Source organism: Lissotriton vulgaris, chromosome 6 (genome assembly GCF_964263255.1).
Source record: "Lissotriton vulgaris chromosome 6, aLisVul1.2, whole genome shotgun sequence".
Lineage (NCBI taxonomy): Eukaryota > Metazoa > Chordata > Amphibia > Caudata > Salamandridae > Lissotriton > Lissotriton vulgaris.
Window position 1 is genome coordinate 1,747,028,714 of NC_141694.1, and position 20,293 is coordinate 1,747,049,006.

Here is a 20,293-nt window from a genome sequence, read left to right on the forward strand (position 1 = left end):
CCTTGCACCCCTTTTGTGCGCTGCTGTGTCACTTTTGTGATGCAGTGACAGCATAAAAAATGCAGCCAATTTACAACGTGACGCATCTAGGGAGATGTGTCACGTTGTAAAGCCCTGTGTCACATTATACCTGCTACAGGTATACAGTATGCAGGGTGGGCATTCTCACCAAGGAAAGCCTTATAAAATTGATGCAGACTGCGTCAAAGCCTTACACCTGCTTGAAGTAGGCATAAGGAGTGACGCAGTGTATTGGAAATAGGTCTCAAAATTAATTGCTGGAGTTGCGTCTTGCTTGCCACAAGACTCCAGTAGTGTGTGACTTTTGCCCAAACAGAGGTGTCAGAATTTCTAATGCATCTGTCAATCCTTGCGCCGTATTGTAAATACGGCACATCCATGGTGGCGCAAGGGTTTCTCAGGGTGGCGCAGGGAAAGTGACGCATCTCTACAGATGCGTCACTTTCTTGTAAATCTGCCCCTTCGTACTTGTGGGGACTATCTGGAGGAGGCAACCTCCCATTTCCTCATAACCACCCCCATAAACCTCAGAGCCTTTGTTACCAGCTCACAAAAACACATGCACAGTCATAAAAGCCTAAATATATGGATACAGACCTCAAATTGTAATTTCACAAATCTAACAAGTGCAACATTACTCTTAAAAGTTCCTAACTTATCAATAAACCTGTTTGAGTCTTAAACATTATTGATATTAACTCTAATACTTTTAAGTAGTCTTCTCTGCGTTTGGAGAATAGGTCACTGACATGCTCGCAGGATGTTCTAATGAGTATTGTACCAGATTACACCTCTTTAAATTGTGCGATCTTCGCTTATTCCAGTGAATGATGAGCCCTGTTTTCGGTTTATTGTTGCTGTATTTTTCGTAGGCCACACCATGCCCGTCCTGAAAGAGAGCTTCATTACCCCAGTGTGACAGAAGCTTTGAAATTGAATTTGTCTCAGACTTTCAGAAGAGTGTGTCATTGGTTTGTCACATACATTTGTTCACAGCATTAGCTGAGAACTGGCAGGATGTTGGGCAGCCAACTCTGCCTCTTTCCCATCAGTGAAGAACAATCAACCTGCCACCATCACTTATAGATGGAACATTGCAAAGCTGCATCTTATTTAGAAGCAACACGATGACAGACACAATCTTGCTTTTTCTAATTCCTATGTCAGCATAGGCTCTCAGCTGGTAGCACGTTTTATATCATGCTTCAGAAGCCTGCATCCAAAGGCCTTAGTGTTCATCGGTAAGGGGAAACATTGGAGGGGGGCTTGTCACCGGGGAGCACGGTGGCATCTTGCTCGATCACCCGTGGTGCTATCAGGTCCTCAACCATGGATGGGATGCCAAATTGTGTAAATTATCGCTTCTGAAAGGGGAGTGCCATCTGAAACCCCCAGAGTCTTGAATGAACACCAGGAGATTAAACTGCATAGACAAAACCACAGTGGCGGCTCCTCCACTAGGGCGGAGGAGCATCGCCTCACTGAAAAAAAATGATAATAACTAGTGTTATTATCATTTTACTTGTCCTATATACTTCAGTGGCTCTCGGGCGGGGCAGGGCTGGCGGAGTAAAGAGCACTATGCGGGCAGACCTAGATGTGATAACCGATTCTAATGCTACGATAGCGATCTTGAATGATATCACAGAACTTTGACTGTTAGGTTTCCACCGCATTAACCGTGGTGAAGATTTTAATTTTGTGGCTTTGGAAAGCGATTACATACCTAACTCTCCAAATTTAAGTAGATGACATCCATGAATTGGCAGAATTAAATAAAAATTATATATAAAATGAATGATAGGCTGTTGCAATTTGAAGAAATCTGGGGTAGGAAATGAGGTTACTGGTTGGGGGGGAGGGTGAACTCCTACTGAAACAGCAACCACAATTCATGCCGGGGTAAAACACAAGCAAACCCCAAGCTAACCTATTCTTAATCCTCTGCTACCCTGGCACAAAAACAGTCAGGCTTAATTAAGGAGGACGGTCTAAATTATTGATTCAGCACTGTAAATAGTAATAAAGTGAAAAACACAAGAAACATCCCAGCACAGCGGACAGAGCCCAGGTGCTAGTTCCAAAGTGGTTGAATCATGTTCTGTCCCTGAGGCTCTGATTAGAAGGCCAGACAACTAGACCTTGCAGCCAATCTGGGTTGAAGTTGCAGGTCCAGTCCTTCTTACTTATGCGGCAGGGCAACAGAGTAGTAGGGAAGCAGAGTGTCAGTCCGTCTTGCAGCAGATCAGCACAGCAGTACTTCTGGCCGGCGCCACCCGCACCTAGGGGCGTGGCGTCCTTAATGGCATCGCAGGCGGGAGCCAGTCTTATCCTTCTGGTTTGGAGGTAGATGCCGCCGGAAGCAAAGGTGGTCGGGTACATCATCAAGGTGTGCAGGTGGCCCCCCTCCCAGAAAGGATAAAAGTGGAAGGCGAGAGGGGAAAGCCCTCTTTGTCCTCTCCATCGGATGCCCAGACAACGGACCATCAGCAAGTTACCCATCCCTAAGATTAAAGGACAAGTTGGCGGGGTCCCGGGCAAAATAAATGGCGTGGTCTCCGTTTTGGCATGGACTGCCTTGCCCTGGAACAGGGCAAGCATTGAATGGGGGCTCCGGGCTGGCGGAATGGGGTACTGACCGGCTGGTGGTCCTGGACTCTCCTGCCCCACCCGAGATGTCAGTGTGTGTAGTAAGATACTTTGGAGGGGTTATCTAGTGTTCAGGAACCCCGGTGGGGTCAAGACATTAAGCAGTGCCCTGGTGGTAGTGCCTCTGGGATGGAGGACTGGTAGTTACCACAGATAAAAACAGTACAAGTTGTGGCCTGCTGGCACAACAAGCGTCAAAGTGCGTCTCTGGAGATCCTGATGGCGAAGGTCCATTGATGGAATGTAAACAGAATCTCAATCTGGGGCTGAAATGCATTCTTCGCAAGCCTACTTCTTTTTCTACCATGTTATTGTTAATTGTGTTTTATAGAGTGCTTAATACCTGCAAGGGCAGCTGTTGCGCTCTTACAAACAAGGCAGATGTTAACCTTCCCCAAGCCTTGGTACTTCTCGACGTGTCCGCTGCGTTTGACACGGTCGACCATTCCATTCTTCTCGACCGTGTCTGCGCAGCGGGCATTCGGGGCGCGACCTTCTCCTGGCTAGCATCCTTTCTTCAGGATAGGCATCAGGCTGTTCATCTCTCTGGTTTCTCTGCCCCTTCCTGTCCGGTCACTTGTGGTGTTCCTCAGGGCTCCTCTCTTTCTCCTCTCCTCTTTAATCTGTACATCTGTCCCCTTGTTTCTTCTCTTCTCAAGCTGGGGGTCTCTGTATATAATTACGCAGATGACCTCCAGCTTGTCTTTGATCTGTCTTCTTATCCCGATTCTATTCCCAAGTTCAGTTCCACCCTTATCTTTATCTCTGAGTGGATGAGCGCCAACCATCTTAAGCTCAACCCCGATAAGATGGAACTTGTCCTCACGGGTGGCCCTTCTAACCCTTGGTCCCCTGCACATTGGCCCCCTTCTTTTGCCCCCCCCCCCATGCCCTCTTCCTCTGTTCGCACCCTTGGCATTAAAGTCAGCTCTGACTTAACGATGCACAGCCAGATCAGCTCTGTTGTGTCTTCATGTTTCCTCTCCCTCCGTCTTATTCGGAAAATATCTCGCTTTTTCACCATCGACGCGCTTAAAACCATAGTCTTGGCTTTAGTCATCTCACGCCTCGACTATGGCAATGGCCTGTACGTGGGCATCCCCTCCCACGAATCCCGACGATTACAGGCCATTCAAAACCAGGCTGCCCGTCTCATTCTCTCCCTCCCCAAATCCTCTCACATTACCCCGGCTTTGAAATCCCTTCACTGGCTCCCCATCCGCTTCAGATCCCTTTTCAAACTTGCTTGCTTTGCCTTTCGCGCCCATTCTCGCTCTGCCCCTGCTTACATCACTTCCCTCATTTCTTCCTATGTTCCCAGTCGCACCCTCCGCTCTTCCTCTCTCTCCCTTCTTCACATTCCCAGCTTCCGCAAATCCAGATCCGGGGGCACTCGTCTTTCCGTCTTGGCTCCCCAGTTCTGGAATAGTCTCCCACTTCATCTTCGCTCCATTCCTATTTTTAGCCACTTCCGTAAAGCCTTAAAAACTTTTCTTTTTTCTTTGGCTTTCCCTTCCCCTTGTGTCCCCCTCTGTGAGTTCTGACCCAGGTCCCCCAGCGCCAGGAAGCCGCTTGGCAGCAGTGCGCTTTATTAAATATTGTTTTCATTTCATTTCATAACATAACATAACAAGTCTCTAAGCGCTGCGAGAAGATCAGCTGTAGTCCCAGAGTGAGTGTTGTCTCTAAGTGGAATGTGCTATGCCCAAGCTTCTGTGAAGAGAAACTTCTTCAGTTTCTTCCTGAACAGGAGGAGGGCTCTTTCGGAGTGAAGTTGGCCTGGCAGCCTATTCCAGTGTTGCGGGATGAGGACCGAGAAGGCTCGGCCATCTTTGGTGGTGTGGTTAAACCGTGGAAATATTAGTAGGCCCTCCATGACAGACCTTAGGGTGCGGCCTGGAACGTATTTCACCAGACGTTCTTTGATATATTTTGGTGCCTGACCATACAGGGCCTTGTGGGTGATGTAGAGGCCTTTGAATCTAGCCCTCTGTTTAATGGGAAGCCAGTGCAATTGTTGCATCTAGGAAGCTTAAAAATTAGCCTGCCTCATCATTCATCACCATCTGGAGTTTGCCCAGCAGCTTGTCTGGCATTCTGATGTAAAGTGAGTTCCCATAACCAAGTTGTGACAGGATCAGGGCAACCAACACCATCCGCATGGTTGAGAAAGAGAGGATGGGAGATAATTTCCTCAGCTGTCTAAGCAGACCCACACAGGTCCCGAACACTGTAGATACTTGGTTGGCCAGTGAAAAGTTGGCATCTGTTTTAATGCCCAGGCTTTTTACCACCGGAGCTGGAGACGGGGTGTCTTCCAGCTCATGTGGCCAGTACTGGGTGGTCCATGGGTTACAGTCCGTAGTGATGGCCAATACCTCCGTTTTATCAGGGTTGATGTTGGGAAAGTTGGCTGTCATCCAGTTTACCACAAATCTCAGTATGTCTTTCACCGGTGTATGGGCTTGTGGGGTGTTTTCTATCTGTAGTATGATTTGTGTATCGTACGCATAGTTGAAACCTGGCAGTCCATCTGGGCCAGATCTCTCACTAGTGGTCTGAGGTATATGTTGAACAGCAGTGGGGACAATGCCGACCCTTGCAGGACTCCACAGGTAATGGACCTACTATCTGACACACAATCACCCATCTGTATTTTTAGGGTGCGATCCGTTAGGAAGGAGGTGATCCACCGTAGAATTGTCCCCACAATTCCATTGTCCTCGATTCTTTCCTGGAGTTGGCAGTGGTTGACCGTGTCGAACGTTGCTGGTAGGTCAAGCAGGACTAGCGCGCACAGCTTTTTGTTGTCAGCTGTGTTCCTAATTTCATCCAATACTGACAGCATCACCAGCTTGGTACTACATGGGCCCTAAAGCCTGCCTGCCTGTCTCAGAGGAGTTGGTGTTCTTCCATGAACCTCAATAGAGTTCGCAGAACGTGCTGTTCCATGATTTTGGCCAGTAAAGGAAGTTGGGATATGGGAAAGAAGTTTTTTATGTTGGTGGTGTCTGCTCCAGTTGTTTGAGCAGAGGGATTACTCTTGCTTCCTTAAATTTCCGGGGGATCTTCCCTGTTTCAGGCGAGAGGTTCATCATGGCGAGAATTTTTCCCTCAATCGCCAGGAGTGCTAGTTTAAAAACCCTTGGTGGACATGGATCTGCAGGTGAGCCTGATTTTATTCTGGTCGCGATTTTGGAAGGAGGTGATCAACTCTGCCCGGTCTTTATGTAGCGCCACCCCTTCCACGACATGTTGGTTAAAGGGGGAGTTGTCAATGTCTGCAAGGATGTCTTGTACTTTGTCTAAAAAGAAGGACAGGAACGTATTGCATTGTTCCTGGCTGGTGGGTGCTTCATGCGTCTGCTTTTGACTCTGCTCCTTCAGGATTTTAAATGTTTCTTTTTGCTTATTGGCTTCCTCCAAGATTCTATGTTCATAGAATTCGGCCTTACTACTGAGAACTGCTTTTTTATAGTTGGAGAGTTTGGCCCTGTATTCTATGAGTGCCATAGGCTCATAGACTTTGCACCACAGTCTTTTGTGGTGACAAAGGGTTTGTTTCAGTCCCCTTAGCTCTTCTGTGAAGTAGGGCCTGTCCTTCCCCTTGTTTTCCACTCTACTTTTCCTATCTGGTGCCAGATTTTTGATGGCTGTTAGTAGCTGGCTGGAGATGGATTCACTCCACTCTTCAAGGTCATTTGCCCCCAAGCTCCTTGGTGTGTTCTCCCGTATCGTGTCCCCCAAGCTTTTTCCCTCAATTTTGTTCCAGCTTTGCCCATTTTCCAAATTGGCGGTGGGCGTGTGTAGTGACTAGCTAGGGGGACTGGGAGGCTGATTAAGTAGTGGTCTGACCACTCACAAAGATTCGTGTCCAGTAGATCAACACATTGACCGAGTCAACCATACAAGGTCTAATGTGTGCCCTTTCTCGTGGGTAACGGTCTCCACTAGCTGCTGCATCCCTAAAGTGGCAAATATTTCCTCTCGCTGTTGAGCCTGTGCCTCTCTGGGTTGTTGGCCCCAATGGTAGTTAAAGTCTCCTACCACCAGGAGTGGTTGGAATCGTGAGCGAAGGTCAGTGACACATTCAGTGAGGAGGTCAACAAAACATGGGAGGGTTCTTGGGGGGCGGTACACCACCATAATTGCTATTTAAATATCGGCTCCTGACGGATTTTCTCCTGATAATTTCTCAATTGCCAGCCGTTTATTGAACAGTAACGCCACCCCCTCCTCTTTTCCCGTCTGGCCTGTTATGCCAAAGGGCATAATAGCCAGCAGGAAGTGATGCGATTATTGTTGGGCCGTAATCATCATCAAGCCACTTTTCAGTCAGTGCCAGAATGTCTGGAGCCTCATCTTGTAGGAAGGTGAAGATCTCTAGGGCATGCTTCTGTAGAGACCGCATATTGAGGACTCTAATTTTTATGTGCTTGCTATAGCTGGGGTTAGAACCTTTAAGGGAGTGTGGGGATTTAGCACTGGATTCCTCCCTCTCCTGTGAGATGAGGAATTCTTCTACTCGGAGTAAAATCGCTATTTGTGGTGTCAGGGATCAGATTTGTGTTCTAAAGCCCTTAATTCTTCCCCCGAGTATGACTGGGATTGGCCAAGGGTCCTGGCCCCTAGACCAGGTCGGGCGCGGACGGGTGCAGACGGGCTTGCCTTGGGCATGCCCGCTGGGCGCATCTACTGCAGCGTGCAATATAATGTGTCTCTCATGTTCCCTTACCCCTCCCAGCCAATTAGCCCTGCTCAGCAGCAGCTGACCACCCCTGTGGCCACTAGACCACGTGCATGAAAGCGGAAGTGGAGAGAAGGACAGCCCGAGTGAGGAAGTCAGGTCTGTCTATGCCTGAGGTGAATTCCGCTCAGTTTCATTACATGCAAATTCAATTCAGTAACAGTTTAAAACCATCTTGATACTTCTGACGAGCAGATGCAGGAACTTGAACACCGACTGATCCGGGCCGGTTACGGTTCTATTTGCCAACCATATTGGTTCCCCCTGAATTTGCTGGGGACCATGGATTATTTCACCCTGAAGTGACTATGTAAATATTTACCTTATTTGATGGACAAGACGCTGACTATACACATTTTAAAATTATATTGACCCGCTCTAGCGATCTGGTAATCTGGCACTAGTTTATTTAACTGGCTGGACCAGTTTTTCTAAACTCAACAAATATGAGAAGCACTCTGTCTGCTCTATAAAACAGACAAGCGGACGGAAGTATACTGTATCCCTGGTACTCTCTTACTCTGGACCATTCATTGTCTTACTGAACGCACCGACCCATTGTGCCCTGAAGAAGTTCATTTGTAGGGACGAAACACGTTAGCTGTTTTTTGATCATTCTGATCTTGGTTTAATCCTCGTTGAAAATAAAATAAAATTTATGAAGATTATATACGTGGACGCGGATTAAGACATTCTTTGTCTGGGTCTTTGGTGGTGCACCTTTGCTTTTGCTTAAACAGTTTAAAACCAATTTCCTTTAAGAAAAACTGGTAAACAAGTAAAATTAGTAAAACAAATACACTTAAAAACGAACATGCATCACCTGGGGGGCAATAGCACGTCTTCTCTGTGTTTGATTTGGTTTTACTCATGCAAATTTGGTCAAGTGTTTACAGTCAACCAACAATTATAGATTGCGTGATTTGAAGGTGTAATTAAAGACTACGCAATGAAGACCATCAATTTTCTGATGTTTTTCTGTGGGGCAAAGGGTGAAGATGGTAAGGTTGACAATTTTCCCACGTTGTATGCACACAATGAGTTTTCCACAGGTCGAGTGGTGTACTGAAGAGATTAGTCTGGGGGTTTACTATTTATTCTTGGTGCCAGCTTTGAAATAGGAGAAGGTTCTGGACGTTTCCACCCCAAAGGTGCTTGGAATCTCCTCAATCCCTGCCCTGGCCCCAGCTTGGGGGTACAAAAGACAAATTTGAAACCCTTTGTGAGTGTTCTTTTTTAAACATATTTGATTGAGTTATTCATAGTACAGCCTATTGTCATAATCCCTCAAAATGCCAGCATGTTTTACAGACATCTAAGGACTTTACCCGGAGAATAACATTCTCAATAATAACTGCTACCAAGCTTCCCATAAACATAGATTAACCCATCCCCACCTCATCTAGATCTCCCTCCCCATCCAAGAGTTGAGTATAATTGCAGCAATCCTATACAGTTGCAGGTTTTACCCACTGTACTTCATATTGTAAGCTTGTGTGTGGAGAGGCGTGTGTGGGAGTATCACTTGTGTCAGTTAATCCCTATGGGAATGGATTCATCCAGCCAGGACCCAAGTGTTGCCCCTGTCTTCCAGGCCCTGCGTCGGTGATGGGGAGGCTCATGGGCAATGTTCCCTCGAGGTATGTGAGCTTTCCACCAACATCTCCCGTGCCCAAGCTGCTTCTATCGTGCCTAAGCCCCTGCTAGCTTCCGTCAGACAGACATGTCCCTCAAGCCTTCCCATTTTTCAAGTTCCCTGTACCAAGAGGAGAATCGAAAGACCCTGTGGTGTGGTGTGGTTCACTGGTTAGAGGCGGCAGACCCGGAAGCAGAGGTTGGCCCGGGACCAGGGTTTGATTCCCGATGCGGCAGGGTCTTGGGCCATGGTCAGCTGACTCGATAATTCTCGCCTCGGTGCCTACTCCAACCATGGGTCCCACTCAGCAACTCTGGGCAATAGTTTGCTTAATCTCTACTAACGGCCCCATCAGCACCGGAGATGCTTGTCTTTACCTTGGAGATGCCCAGGAGTGACCATCTCACAAGGAAAGCCAGGATGGGTTCCCCAGCGGTATACAGCGCCAGGACGCCCCTTTGCTGGGGCAGCTGTGCGCTTTACAAGTATACGACATTTAACATTTTTACAGTTTATGGTAATTTCAGGTTTGGCCAACACAAAAGCCAAGTCTTGGAATTAACTGGTCACCCTATTTTGATTTGTCGGGAGACCTTACCAATAGACAATGACCTAGGCTGCAGGGAATCACGCTCGCTATTGCTGTAGCAAGTGTACCAGTAACCTCCTCCAAGGACACTCCAACAAGGGGGCAAGTCCAGAGCATATGATTCAGATCTGCTCTCGGGTCGCTACATCTAGGACAAGCTGCTCCCTCAACATGAAAGTATTGTTCCATGTGCTTGGGAGTCAGAAATGCTCTATGGAGGGTATAGCAGTTAATCAGTTGAAACCGAGTATTTCGAGACACGCTAGGGGTGCCGGCTAGTAATTTTGTCCAGGTCACTAGTGACAGGGGAACCTCCAGATCTTCCTCTCATTTAGTTCTCAGTTTTTCTAATGGACCTACCATGTCCTCCCGAATGGCTCTGTAGAAGCAGGGGACAGCCATAATAATAATAAGGTCTGATGAGATAACTATATAATGGCAACAGTGATCTGTAAGAGGTTCAACCATACCCATGGACCAATGCTTCCGGTTGGAAGTCATGATTGCCCCATATAACAAGAATTGGCGCTGCAGTAGATCATGCTCACAGTGAAAGTCCTCATAGGCCATTAGCGTTCCATCGCTGAACAAGTCTCCCACCGTGCAATCCCCCGCCATCATCCATTCTTCCAGTTGCAACCAGAACATCCATTGGGTAACTCATGTAGTATTGCAATGGGTAAATCAGGGGTATATGGAATCGTTACACCTGTTTTCGGAAAGCACAAATGCTAACATTTTATGATGACTCAGAACTCCTGGGAGTCCCCTGCGGTTGGTCTTTACACTTTAAGTAATATTTTAGTGAGGGATTAAACGGTCTCTCCATCGCCTCCACCAGCCTATGGATGTACCATTGTAGTTGGGCTGCCAGATAATAGGATTCGAAATGTGGGACCACCTGACCTCCCATCTCTGTTGTGCGTTTCAGAGTTGTAAGTGCAACTCTTCTATGGCCCTATATGAACTTTATGAGTTGAATTCACGGAACATGGCCCAGGGAATCCAACATTGGAGCATGACAAAGAAGTATAGAAGACAAGGCAACACTACCATTTTAATCAAAGCTATTGTCCCCATCACTGATAGTGGGAGGGTCATCCAGAAGGACATACGTGACCTGAGGGATTTAATAGCAGATCGCATATTCCCCTATAGCAAATCCGTACCATTGTGATATATTTTAGCTCTTAGATACGGGAAACACTGGGACTCCCACATCAGGGTGCCAACCCCAAAAGGGGCATAACAAGCAGGGTTAGTCGGTAATAATTTTGATTGCTGCCAGTTCAAACCAAGGCCAGATAAAGAGACAAATTTGTCAAGCATGGACCTCACCCCAGTCAAATCCTCCCCCACATTACTCAGGAAAAGCAAGAGGTAGTCTGCACATAAGGCAATGCGGTGCCAAGTAGTTCCCTGTAGGCCACCCCAAGTCTTTCATCGCTAGCCAGTGGCTCTATGGCCAAGGCAAAGAGCAATGGTGACAGGGCAACACTGTCTTGTCCCTCTCCTGACTACGTAACTCTCCGAAATGGTTCTACCTGCCCTAACTCTCGCTGTCGGGTCAGTATACAGCAGTCGTGTCTAACCAACAAAGCTCCGTCCCAAGCCCATACGAGTCATGACCTCGTAGAGATATCCCCAACCCAGGCTATCAACAGCCTTTTCAGTGTCTTCAGATGACACTGCTGCCTCATCCAGTCTGTTGATACCACTCTTCAGCAAGAACAAAAGGTGCCTATTGTTATTAACCATATTGCAACTGGGAATAAATCCTGCCTTGGTCTCAGTGAATCAACTTGACCATGTTTGGGAAAAGACTACTAGCTAAAATCCTACTCATAATCTTATAGTTGATGATAGGCATTGATAATGGCCTATATGCCTTATGGTCATTATGTAGTCTTCCAGCCTTGAGGAGCAGAACCACCATGGCCTCATTATAAAGCACCAACAACACAGGGGACAACTTTTCTAAGTAGGTTGCATAAAATTCCACTGGGCACCCAGCCTTCTAGGCTCCACACCGCTCTCACCAGCAGGTGCAGTCCATCTTCTGTCTTCCTGAGATCCAGTAGTGTTCTGGAGATGTGCCAAGGGGTGCAACATTCATGCCTGGCATTAGCCCATGGTTAGGAGTAACTCATGATCCCTCCCTAACCACATGGGAAAATGTTCCCAGGTGTAACCCAATCCACTTTTGCAGCAGTTCCTGTGTGCTCTACTGCACACAATCCCACAGTGCCATCATCTACGTACAACTAAGAATGCAGACCCTTTCCCTCCTTGTGCTGAGCTCCTGCCCCTGCTCAACCCCTTCTCTGTTAGTGCCTCTCCCACTGGGATTGATGCCTGCCTGGCTAAATGGACAAAAGAGTGGGCAGGCCAGATGTTAGCTACATCTGCTTGTGACTGGGTGGACCCTTTTGAAGCTGGTTAAGTTCCTGGGCACTGCCCAGATGGTCATCCTGTCAGAGCAACAGAACATCTCCCCACAGCCAAGGACTTTGTCTCAGCCCTAGGAGCAATTTCACACCTCAAGGAGCTATGTGAGTGACTAATGGAATCTTATGTAAGTGAGTGTCTATAGTTTAGACTGACAAAAGGTGACTTTTTAAAAGTACCTTGTGTCAAATATTTATCACACTTTTCCAATGAATTGTATTTGTAATAGATAATTTAAAAATGTCCAAGAATGATAGGTGAAAAAGAATAGCAACAGAATGTAGGCTTAGGTCAACCGCATGTAACTTTTACATGCTGTCAAATCATGCCTACATTCTGTTGCAATTACAATGACAAGAAAGGAATGCTTTTGTTGCAAAATGAATGTATGAATTCTATTGCAGTCTGGACTTCCAAGAATATGACACTACTTTTTCATACACTGTTTTAATATCAGTATTAGGTAGTCATCAGACATCTTGTGGCAAAACATTCTTTAGACAAGTAACCCTAAAGCAGTACCATGATGTGGGAATGCTACACCTTGGCTGCTGCTTTCTTAGGTGTGTTTTAAAGGATCACTGTGACTGTGAACTAAAGAATCTTCAAATGGAGACAGGCATCTGAACTTTTATTGAAGGTTGGCTTGTTTGTGTAGACATTATTAAATTGAGTAAAGACTAATGTTACCTCTGTTTTTTGAGTAATTTATGAATATACAGGTTATGGGCAACTGGCTCATGGAGGTGGGCAGCAAAGACTATGTACCACTAATTGTACTTTGGAAAGTGCGGTTGACTGTGTCACCGCTATTTCAATTTGTAAAAGTACCAACCCATGACTTGTTCTTCACTGGGCCATAGTAAAACATTATTCTCTTTTATGCTCCAGCAGCATCTAGACAAAGACCTATTGCTAAACCCATCTAATGTGCTTCTAGTTGAGCAGGCTCATAGCCTGCCTCCCTGCTCCAGCTTGCCACTTTGGCTTGCATCTCGCAAGTTCCACTTGCTTCCACGTCCTCTTCATGGGCACACCAGACGGGCAGAAGATGAAAGTGTGGTACTTACAAACATGCATGTTCATTATGTAAGGACGCTGCCTTTCCTCAGCCACCTCCCAACTTTTAAAAAACAGATGGTGCTGTAGTGGTTGGGCTGAAAAGCCTGTGTGCATCTCACAGCTCAGGAGCTTTGAGAGAGAGAGCCCTAATCCCCTTCTACATCCCATCGAGCTCTCAGTCTCCAATGCACTGTTGCAATGGAGAATAATGGTTATATGGAAGGTTGCGTTGCACAGTCCAATGCTGCTGCTTATAGCTCTTGTAGGGGGCTAGCTGGCTCTGAGTGTATAGGGCCAGCTTAAGTCCTAGAACCACCCGTCTCTGTGGCTCTACGTAGTTTGTAGATAGCAAAAATCCATGAGAACCTACACTGTTTCTAGCACTACGCAGTCACTCTTGCTTAATCTGTGACCCTTCAGTCAAAAGATATTCTTAACAGGCTGTATTTTCAGGTGCTCCCTTGGCACGTGTTTGGAAAAATTCAGATTTAGAGTACTGCAGTTTGGTGGGCCTGCCTCCATATAAAGTTGTAGAAAAAAGAAATTCTGAAGTCCTGAGACCTGCTGAACAGGCAGACATGCTCAACGTAAGCAGTGACGGCATTGACTCAAGCCGTATTCATAGGTCCTGAAAGAAGGCCCCAGGAACAACAACATCCTATCTATTGATTTAGCTGAATTTCCCATGAGTCTATATATCTTTTCAATGCACAGGAAGCAAATTCTACAGCAAATATATGCACAACCTTGACGAATTGCTGTGCTCCATATTTCTTACAGCTCTAAATAGAACACTGTAGTAAGACTGAGTTCTGAAGTGTTAGTTTTACCACCTAAAGGAACTTATAGGTCAGTCAGATCGTTTTCTCAAACAAATTCTATCATCATACTTGCAAATGTGTTAGAAATATATACAGAGTAGCTCTTACGATCTGTAAGATTTTTTTGTTGTACTATTTATCCGCACCACTGTGCATTAATCATGCAATACATGTTGATTGTAGCATAAGCGAGTTATGACTCGTAACTGACTGTAACTAATATCGAGTTTAAAACATCCTAGAAAAAGTTGGTAGTAGTTTCAAGTATGGAATGCAAAAGTGAACAAATGCAGCGCACAAACTGGACATGAAACAGCCCCATGTAACTGAACAAATCCTCAAATAAATGCAAGGCTTTGGAGTAAAGAGATACGAAACAGATCAAAGGGAATAGTGTCCTACCCTAGAGGACATCTCCATAATTTAGAGAGAGCTGAATCTTCTTATATGCCCTAAATAGCAACAGTTATGTAAACTTTGACCCTCACTTGTTTTCCTGGGGAATTGCCTTAAGCATGTGGCCACATGCACATGGCGCATTAAGCATGTCACACTACAGACACCTTCAGCAGTTTGTGCTCAACAACACTATGCAAAATACAACATAGAGGCTTTGGATCAGACCCTTGCTCATGATTAAGTGGCTGTTTTGTCTGTCTTACTTCCATTCTCATTATTGGATGCTATCTTCTCTATTCTAGTATTTGTCTCAACACTGGTGCATTTCTTCTTTACCTTTGCTTTTGATTGAATACGTTGTATCCTTCTACTGCTTGTGTCACGGACATATTTTGCAGTTTTTAAAAAACTTTTATTTCTAAAAAGCATTGCATGGTAGTGTATGTCCTGCTCCTTCTTCTGCTTTTTCCTCAGTGAGAACACAGCCACATTTTTTCCCACACCTACTCAGTTTCAATACACCCAATACACCTCTGTAGCATGTCAGGCACCAGGCTAGGTGATGCCCTTGATCGGGGAGCCTGAACCTCCTCCACCTCGTCTCTTTCCTCCCTCCTTGTCTCCTAGTATTCCTCAACTTAGCACCAGGGGATGAATGGGGAGCTTGGGGATCCCCTGAATGCTGTCCTGCAGTTCTTTGCTGGTCCTCTTGATGCCCCTTCCTCCCCTGTCTTCTCCCCACCTGCAATCCCTCTCCCGATCGATGGTGGCCACCACTGTTGGCTTTGACAATGCTGGGTACAATAAAAATGTGCTGGTATTAACAAACCACATAGCAGTGACCAACCACCTTAAAGATATAAAAACATTGTTTTCTTTACTTTCAAGATGTCCACCCAAGCTGTGTGACTCAACTTGACGACACAACCAGATGAGCATCGTCGAGATGAAAAAAAAAACTTTTCATACTTTCAATATTGCCACCATGTTGTCTTCTTATGTTGCATTATGAAGTGTGGATGTCGGTGACCATCTTAAACGTATTAAACCATTGTTTACTATACTTACAAAATGGCTGCCAGATTGTGCTGTACATTTGCATACAAAATCTGACGTCCATTTTGAACCTCTTAAGAAAAAAAAAAATTAGGTATAGAAAACATTGCTTTCCAGATAGCACTAATAGTTTGTTAATGCCCTCACATTTTAAAAGCATCCAGCACGGGCAAAGTCAATAGCTGAGACTGTGAATCATTCTCAAAGTGAAAGAAATGTGTTTGCCAATGCGTCTTTATTTCTATTCCAGCTGCTGGAAATTGTTTTTACAGGATGGCAAACTGTTTTCACACACTTTCATTAAATATGACGTGCATTGAAGTTTCTAACCAGAAAAAACACCAACTCTACTTCCTGTAGGAGCAACTGTGTAATCCAGTTCAGGGAGGTCCTGTAAAATGTTTGTGAATACCATCAAACATTTATGTTTTACATGGCAGTTTTTCCACAGTTCTTACCTTATCCTTTTCTGGAGCTGTACATGTATTTACAGATCATCCCCAGCCATAAATCGAAATTAGCACCTGTGTACCAGTATGTAGCAACCACGAACGTCGATACACCAAAATGGTAAGGGGTAGCGGAAGTGACATCATTTGTGCATCACATGACAGGATGTGACATCAAATGACCTTTGGCCCTGAAGACCTCATGTTAAAAAATGTGTCCCAGTAAGTGACATTATTAAAGTAAAATCAATACATACAAATAACACATACAGAATCAACAAAAAACATTGTCGTACCACTAAGGCAGATTACTATTTTTGTTACAAACCACATATTACCTTTTGTATTCCGTGACATGCTAGGAGTGCAGACTTGATATACCAGGGTGCAGCTTTCATTTACACAGGTACAAACATCATCTAGGCAATTAGAAGCTAAAATGCACACACTTGCCCCAAATATATGATCATTAAATAGCCACGCATAACCATCATATGCCCATGGACATCCAACACATTCTGTGCTATAGCCTCATAATTTCTGGTTTAGATGGATATGCCACATGAAGCCTATAGTATGACCACCTTACTCCAGACATGAACTTTTCGCCGAATGTTTTTCACGCGGGCCAACAAAAACAAAGTAAAACTACAACACTCAGAATGCATTAGCTGATCGCATGAAAGTCTGGGACTGGAAGAAACATCCACAATGATATGGAAGGCGGTAGGTCCCCTAACAGCTTCATAGGCACATTAGGATCTATAATACAGGCACATAATGCCTACCTTCTCAGGCTCATTAGGGTTAAGTACAGCCTAAAATGTCCTGTACATTCTTGCCATGAATAAGTGTGCCTTCAACTGCTGAGTGCATCCTCTCCGTGTGCCGATATAACCTGAATCCTACAGTACAGCCTCCTCGTGTTAAGGTTTAGCCTTCAATGCTCATTGTAGCTTCTCCTTGCAAAATTACAGCTTCTAATGACCAATGCAGTATCTTTATGCACAAATGTGGGCTCTAATGTCTAGAGCAATCTCACCATGAGCAAAATCTGGGGAATGTAGAAGTAATTGTCAGGACGTCGCAACAGCACTTTTCCAGACCTGGCTTTTCCAAATCATTGGGTGCTGGTGCAATTGGCTCACCAATGCATGCCAAGACTACGACTAACAGAATGCAATCAGTTATATGAACGTCCAGGACTAGAAAAGAGGTGTCCTGCCATCATGAAATGATCTGGCAAGCTCTAGACAGGTTTTAATGTACAGAAACACCAATTAATAAAGGCCAAAAGAAGGATAAGTACCCAACTGACAAAGCTGACGAAAGGCAAATGAATGGGAATGACCAAATTATGGCCACAATACAACGAGGACCTATTTTCAAACTATGTTTAGGACGAGGAGGGATACAAGTAAATTGGACACTAAAGCTTTCTATGTAGTACACATAACAACATCTTTGTGCTTTACTTGCTGCACTCCTTTTTCACCCTAATCTTTGTCACACTATTGCTGAGGGAAACACAAATAGGTTCAGCATTATTCAGGAGCGGCCACTCGTACTGTGAAGTGATGGTGTGTGGTGTGGGCGGAACGCAAAAATAGACAATAAAAAAAATTAATGAAATTGCAATTACCTGCTCTGACGGCCGCCGCCTTCCTCCTGATCCTCGCGTCCTCGTCAGGAAGCTGGTGCACACTGCACAGGCTCACTGCTTCCAATCTCAGCACTGCTCACATGCCGGGAATGGTATTCCCAGCATGTGAGCAGCGCTGGGATTGGTCCGAGCACCTCGGTTCGGCGCTCAGACATAGACTGGGAGCCTGTGTTGGTTCCTGCACCCAGCTGGTAAAAACACAGCTAGGTGGAGTGCGTTTGACGGTTTGGGCGTCCCTCTGGGATTTAGCAGTGCCCACCACTACCCCCTCCTCCCTGGTGCTGCAGCATCACTGTGGCTGTTGCTGCCCATCCCTCGGCTCGGCTGGCAGGCAGCCTGCAGGACGCAAAATAAAATGATAATAAAAACGTGTTATTAGCATTTTATTTATGTCCTTGCCTCTGCTGCCTTTCATCAGAGGGCAGCGAAGTTCCTCCACATTAACAGAGGAGCGGCCACTGGCATCCTTACGACAAATCCACATAGATATCCACATTCCACTGGGTGCGGATTTTCAAAAAGCCAAGTCTCTTCTTCTATATTCACGCTCCAAATCAGACTTTCTATTCAGCCCTTACTTTGAGCTCTGTGTACTGTTGCTGTACCAGGTGTTATGCCATTTGTAGGCCAAAACTCGGCTATGCAAATTCATCTCTGGATTTTGCTGTGCAAAATCAGCGAACCTCATTCTTTTCAGTGCATACATAACCTGCATGGAAAAGGCTGCAAACAATACACGGACCACTCAAAGCAGCTCCAGATCTGTCTCCCCAATACTGCTGCACACCACTACCTCAAACATAGGTGAACAGCTAAAGAAATGGCAGCCACTACAACTCACCTCACCTCTTTATCCATGCCTTTAGTGCGCTACAAGTAGCTGCAGATGGTAGCAGCAGATATTTCTCCATCCCCATAGAAGACCTCAAACTCTGTTCGAATTATCTTTCCAAAATCTGAAGCTAGTCCATTCTTTAGCCACAGCCTTGTATCATTTGGGTGTCCACCTCCAGATGTTGTGCACAGGGGTAGTTGCAACCTGGAAGTGAAATATGGCTAAAGTCAGTTTCACATGGGCTTGTACTGGGGAGGAGATTACTGCAATTAAATATCATAAGTCATGTAGTTAATTAGTAGAATTAATGCAAAGACTCAAGCACATTGTTATACAATGTTGTCCCAACATCTTTAAACATGCCCACACCTATGCTCTACAATGTGGATGTAAAACACTGTGTCAAATGTTACACAAAAGAACCACTCTAACCAGGTAATGAAGACAATGAATGACCTGCTTGGGGCATGAGGGGGTTATAGAGGAGGGATGCTATGTCATCTGTTAAATTGTTGCAGTTTCACAGTGCATGTGCTTATGTTGTATCCTGTACAACCACAGGCAGCTTCCTTTTAAAGACGCCAAATATAAATCTACTTTCTGTCACTGTCTTGACAACCACAGGGAGCAAGGGGTCTCAAGGGTAGTGCCAGGAGCAGCAAAGAACAAGCTGGGGTCACAGGTGCGACCTATGGTGACCCCTTAATTACATCCTTGGTCGCAACTTTTTCTGTGCACCAGTGGCAATTAGTTGAGCAAATATTTTTTGAATCAAGGTGTTTTCAAATGTAAGGCAATGCATTTTAAAATGTTACTGGTTCCCACAGAAACCATTGAGAGCTCAGGGAGGAGGGTTGAAACAGCAATTCAAGCAGTTTTAACTATGTCTTTTACAGCAACTCGTCTACTTTTATTTTGGTACCCTGATTTGCATATTTAACATATACTAAACAATTTGCCTATCAATATGCGTCCGGTATTGCATAGTATTTGAGTTGAACATGCACAGGTATACTTTTCTTATTTTTGTTACTTCACTCTATTTTAAAATGTATACCTGAAAATATATAATTGGGTAAGCAGAAATGTCTTTTTTAAAGCCATACCAACTTCAAACATTGCTGTATTTTTTTATTCATCTAATTACGGAACACTGTCCTTAAGTGCATGATTTTTGTACATTACTCTTAATGTAAAGATGCCTATTAAATATACCTTAGGTGTAGCTGTGTTATTCCTACCTGTTCTTAGTTGATTGTGACGGGATGAAGTCAACACAATAGGCAAATAACCCTTAAATAAATGCATAAGTAGACATGTCTGAGCTGGAAATGTTGCTCCCTTTTGCTATTAGAAAACATTAATTACTATGATACTGAATTTTTTAAGATAAATGCAGATACTTTTGTGAATTAAACGTTTTTGCAGAATGTCTTGCGCCAACACATCACCAAGTTAGTAATATTTCAGTGGCAGTGGAAGCCTAATTTATGATCTCATTTAATCAGCTCATTTTGAGTCATTTGAGAACATATTTCTTAAAATAATCTTGGAGCATGTGTATTGCAACAGAAATGCACCTTCATTGAAAATGTGATCTCTCCGTTAATTTGCGAAGAGTTGCCTTCATGCTGTTACCTGTAGTTGGAATGGGTTGCTCTGGGTTTCTTCATAGTATGTATGTGTGTTTCTTCAGTTGTGTACTGCAGTTTGTTCTGTGGACTTCTTGACTGCCTGAGGTGTGTCTTCAAGCAGGTTTGATCCGTTCCCGAGTCCGCGGTGCAGACGTGTCCCAGGCGGGGGTCCTGACCTTTCTAGACAGCCATTGCGAGGTGAACAAGGACTGGCTTCTTCCTCTGCTGCAAAGGATAAAAGAGGTATGTTCTAAAGGAGGTCTGGGTAAATAAAATGGAAGAGT

The 20,293-nt window shown here is 45.0% G+C and overlaps 1 protein-coding gene across 3 annotated transcripts in view; it reads left to right on the forward strand.

Annotated features, from left to right (window-relative positions):
• Positions 1 to 20,293, forward strand: part of GALNT14 (polypeptide N-acetylgalactosaminyltransferase 14) — a 1,224,485-nt gene that overhangs the window by 913,805 nt on the left and 290,387 nt on the right. For 2 of the 3 annotated variants that reach the window (XM_086927980.1, XM_086927981.1), the window contains exon 6: positions 20,128 to 20,252. In XM_086927980.1, coding sequence (XP_086784106.1) covers positions 20,128 to 20,252 — 125 coding nt within the window. The remainder of the gene's footprint in view (positions 1 to 20,127; positions 20,253 to 20,293) is intronic. The other variant, XM_086927979.1, reaches the window with a different exon arrangement.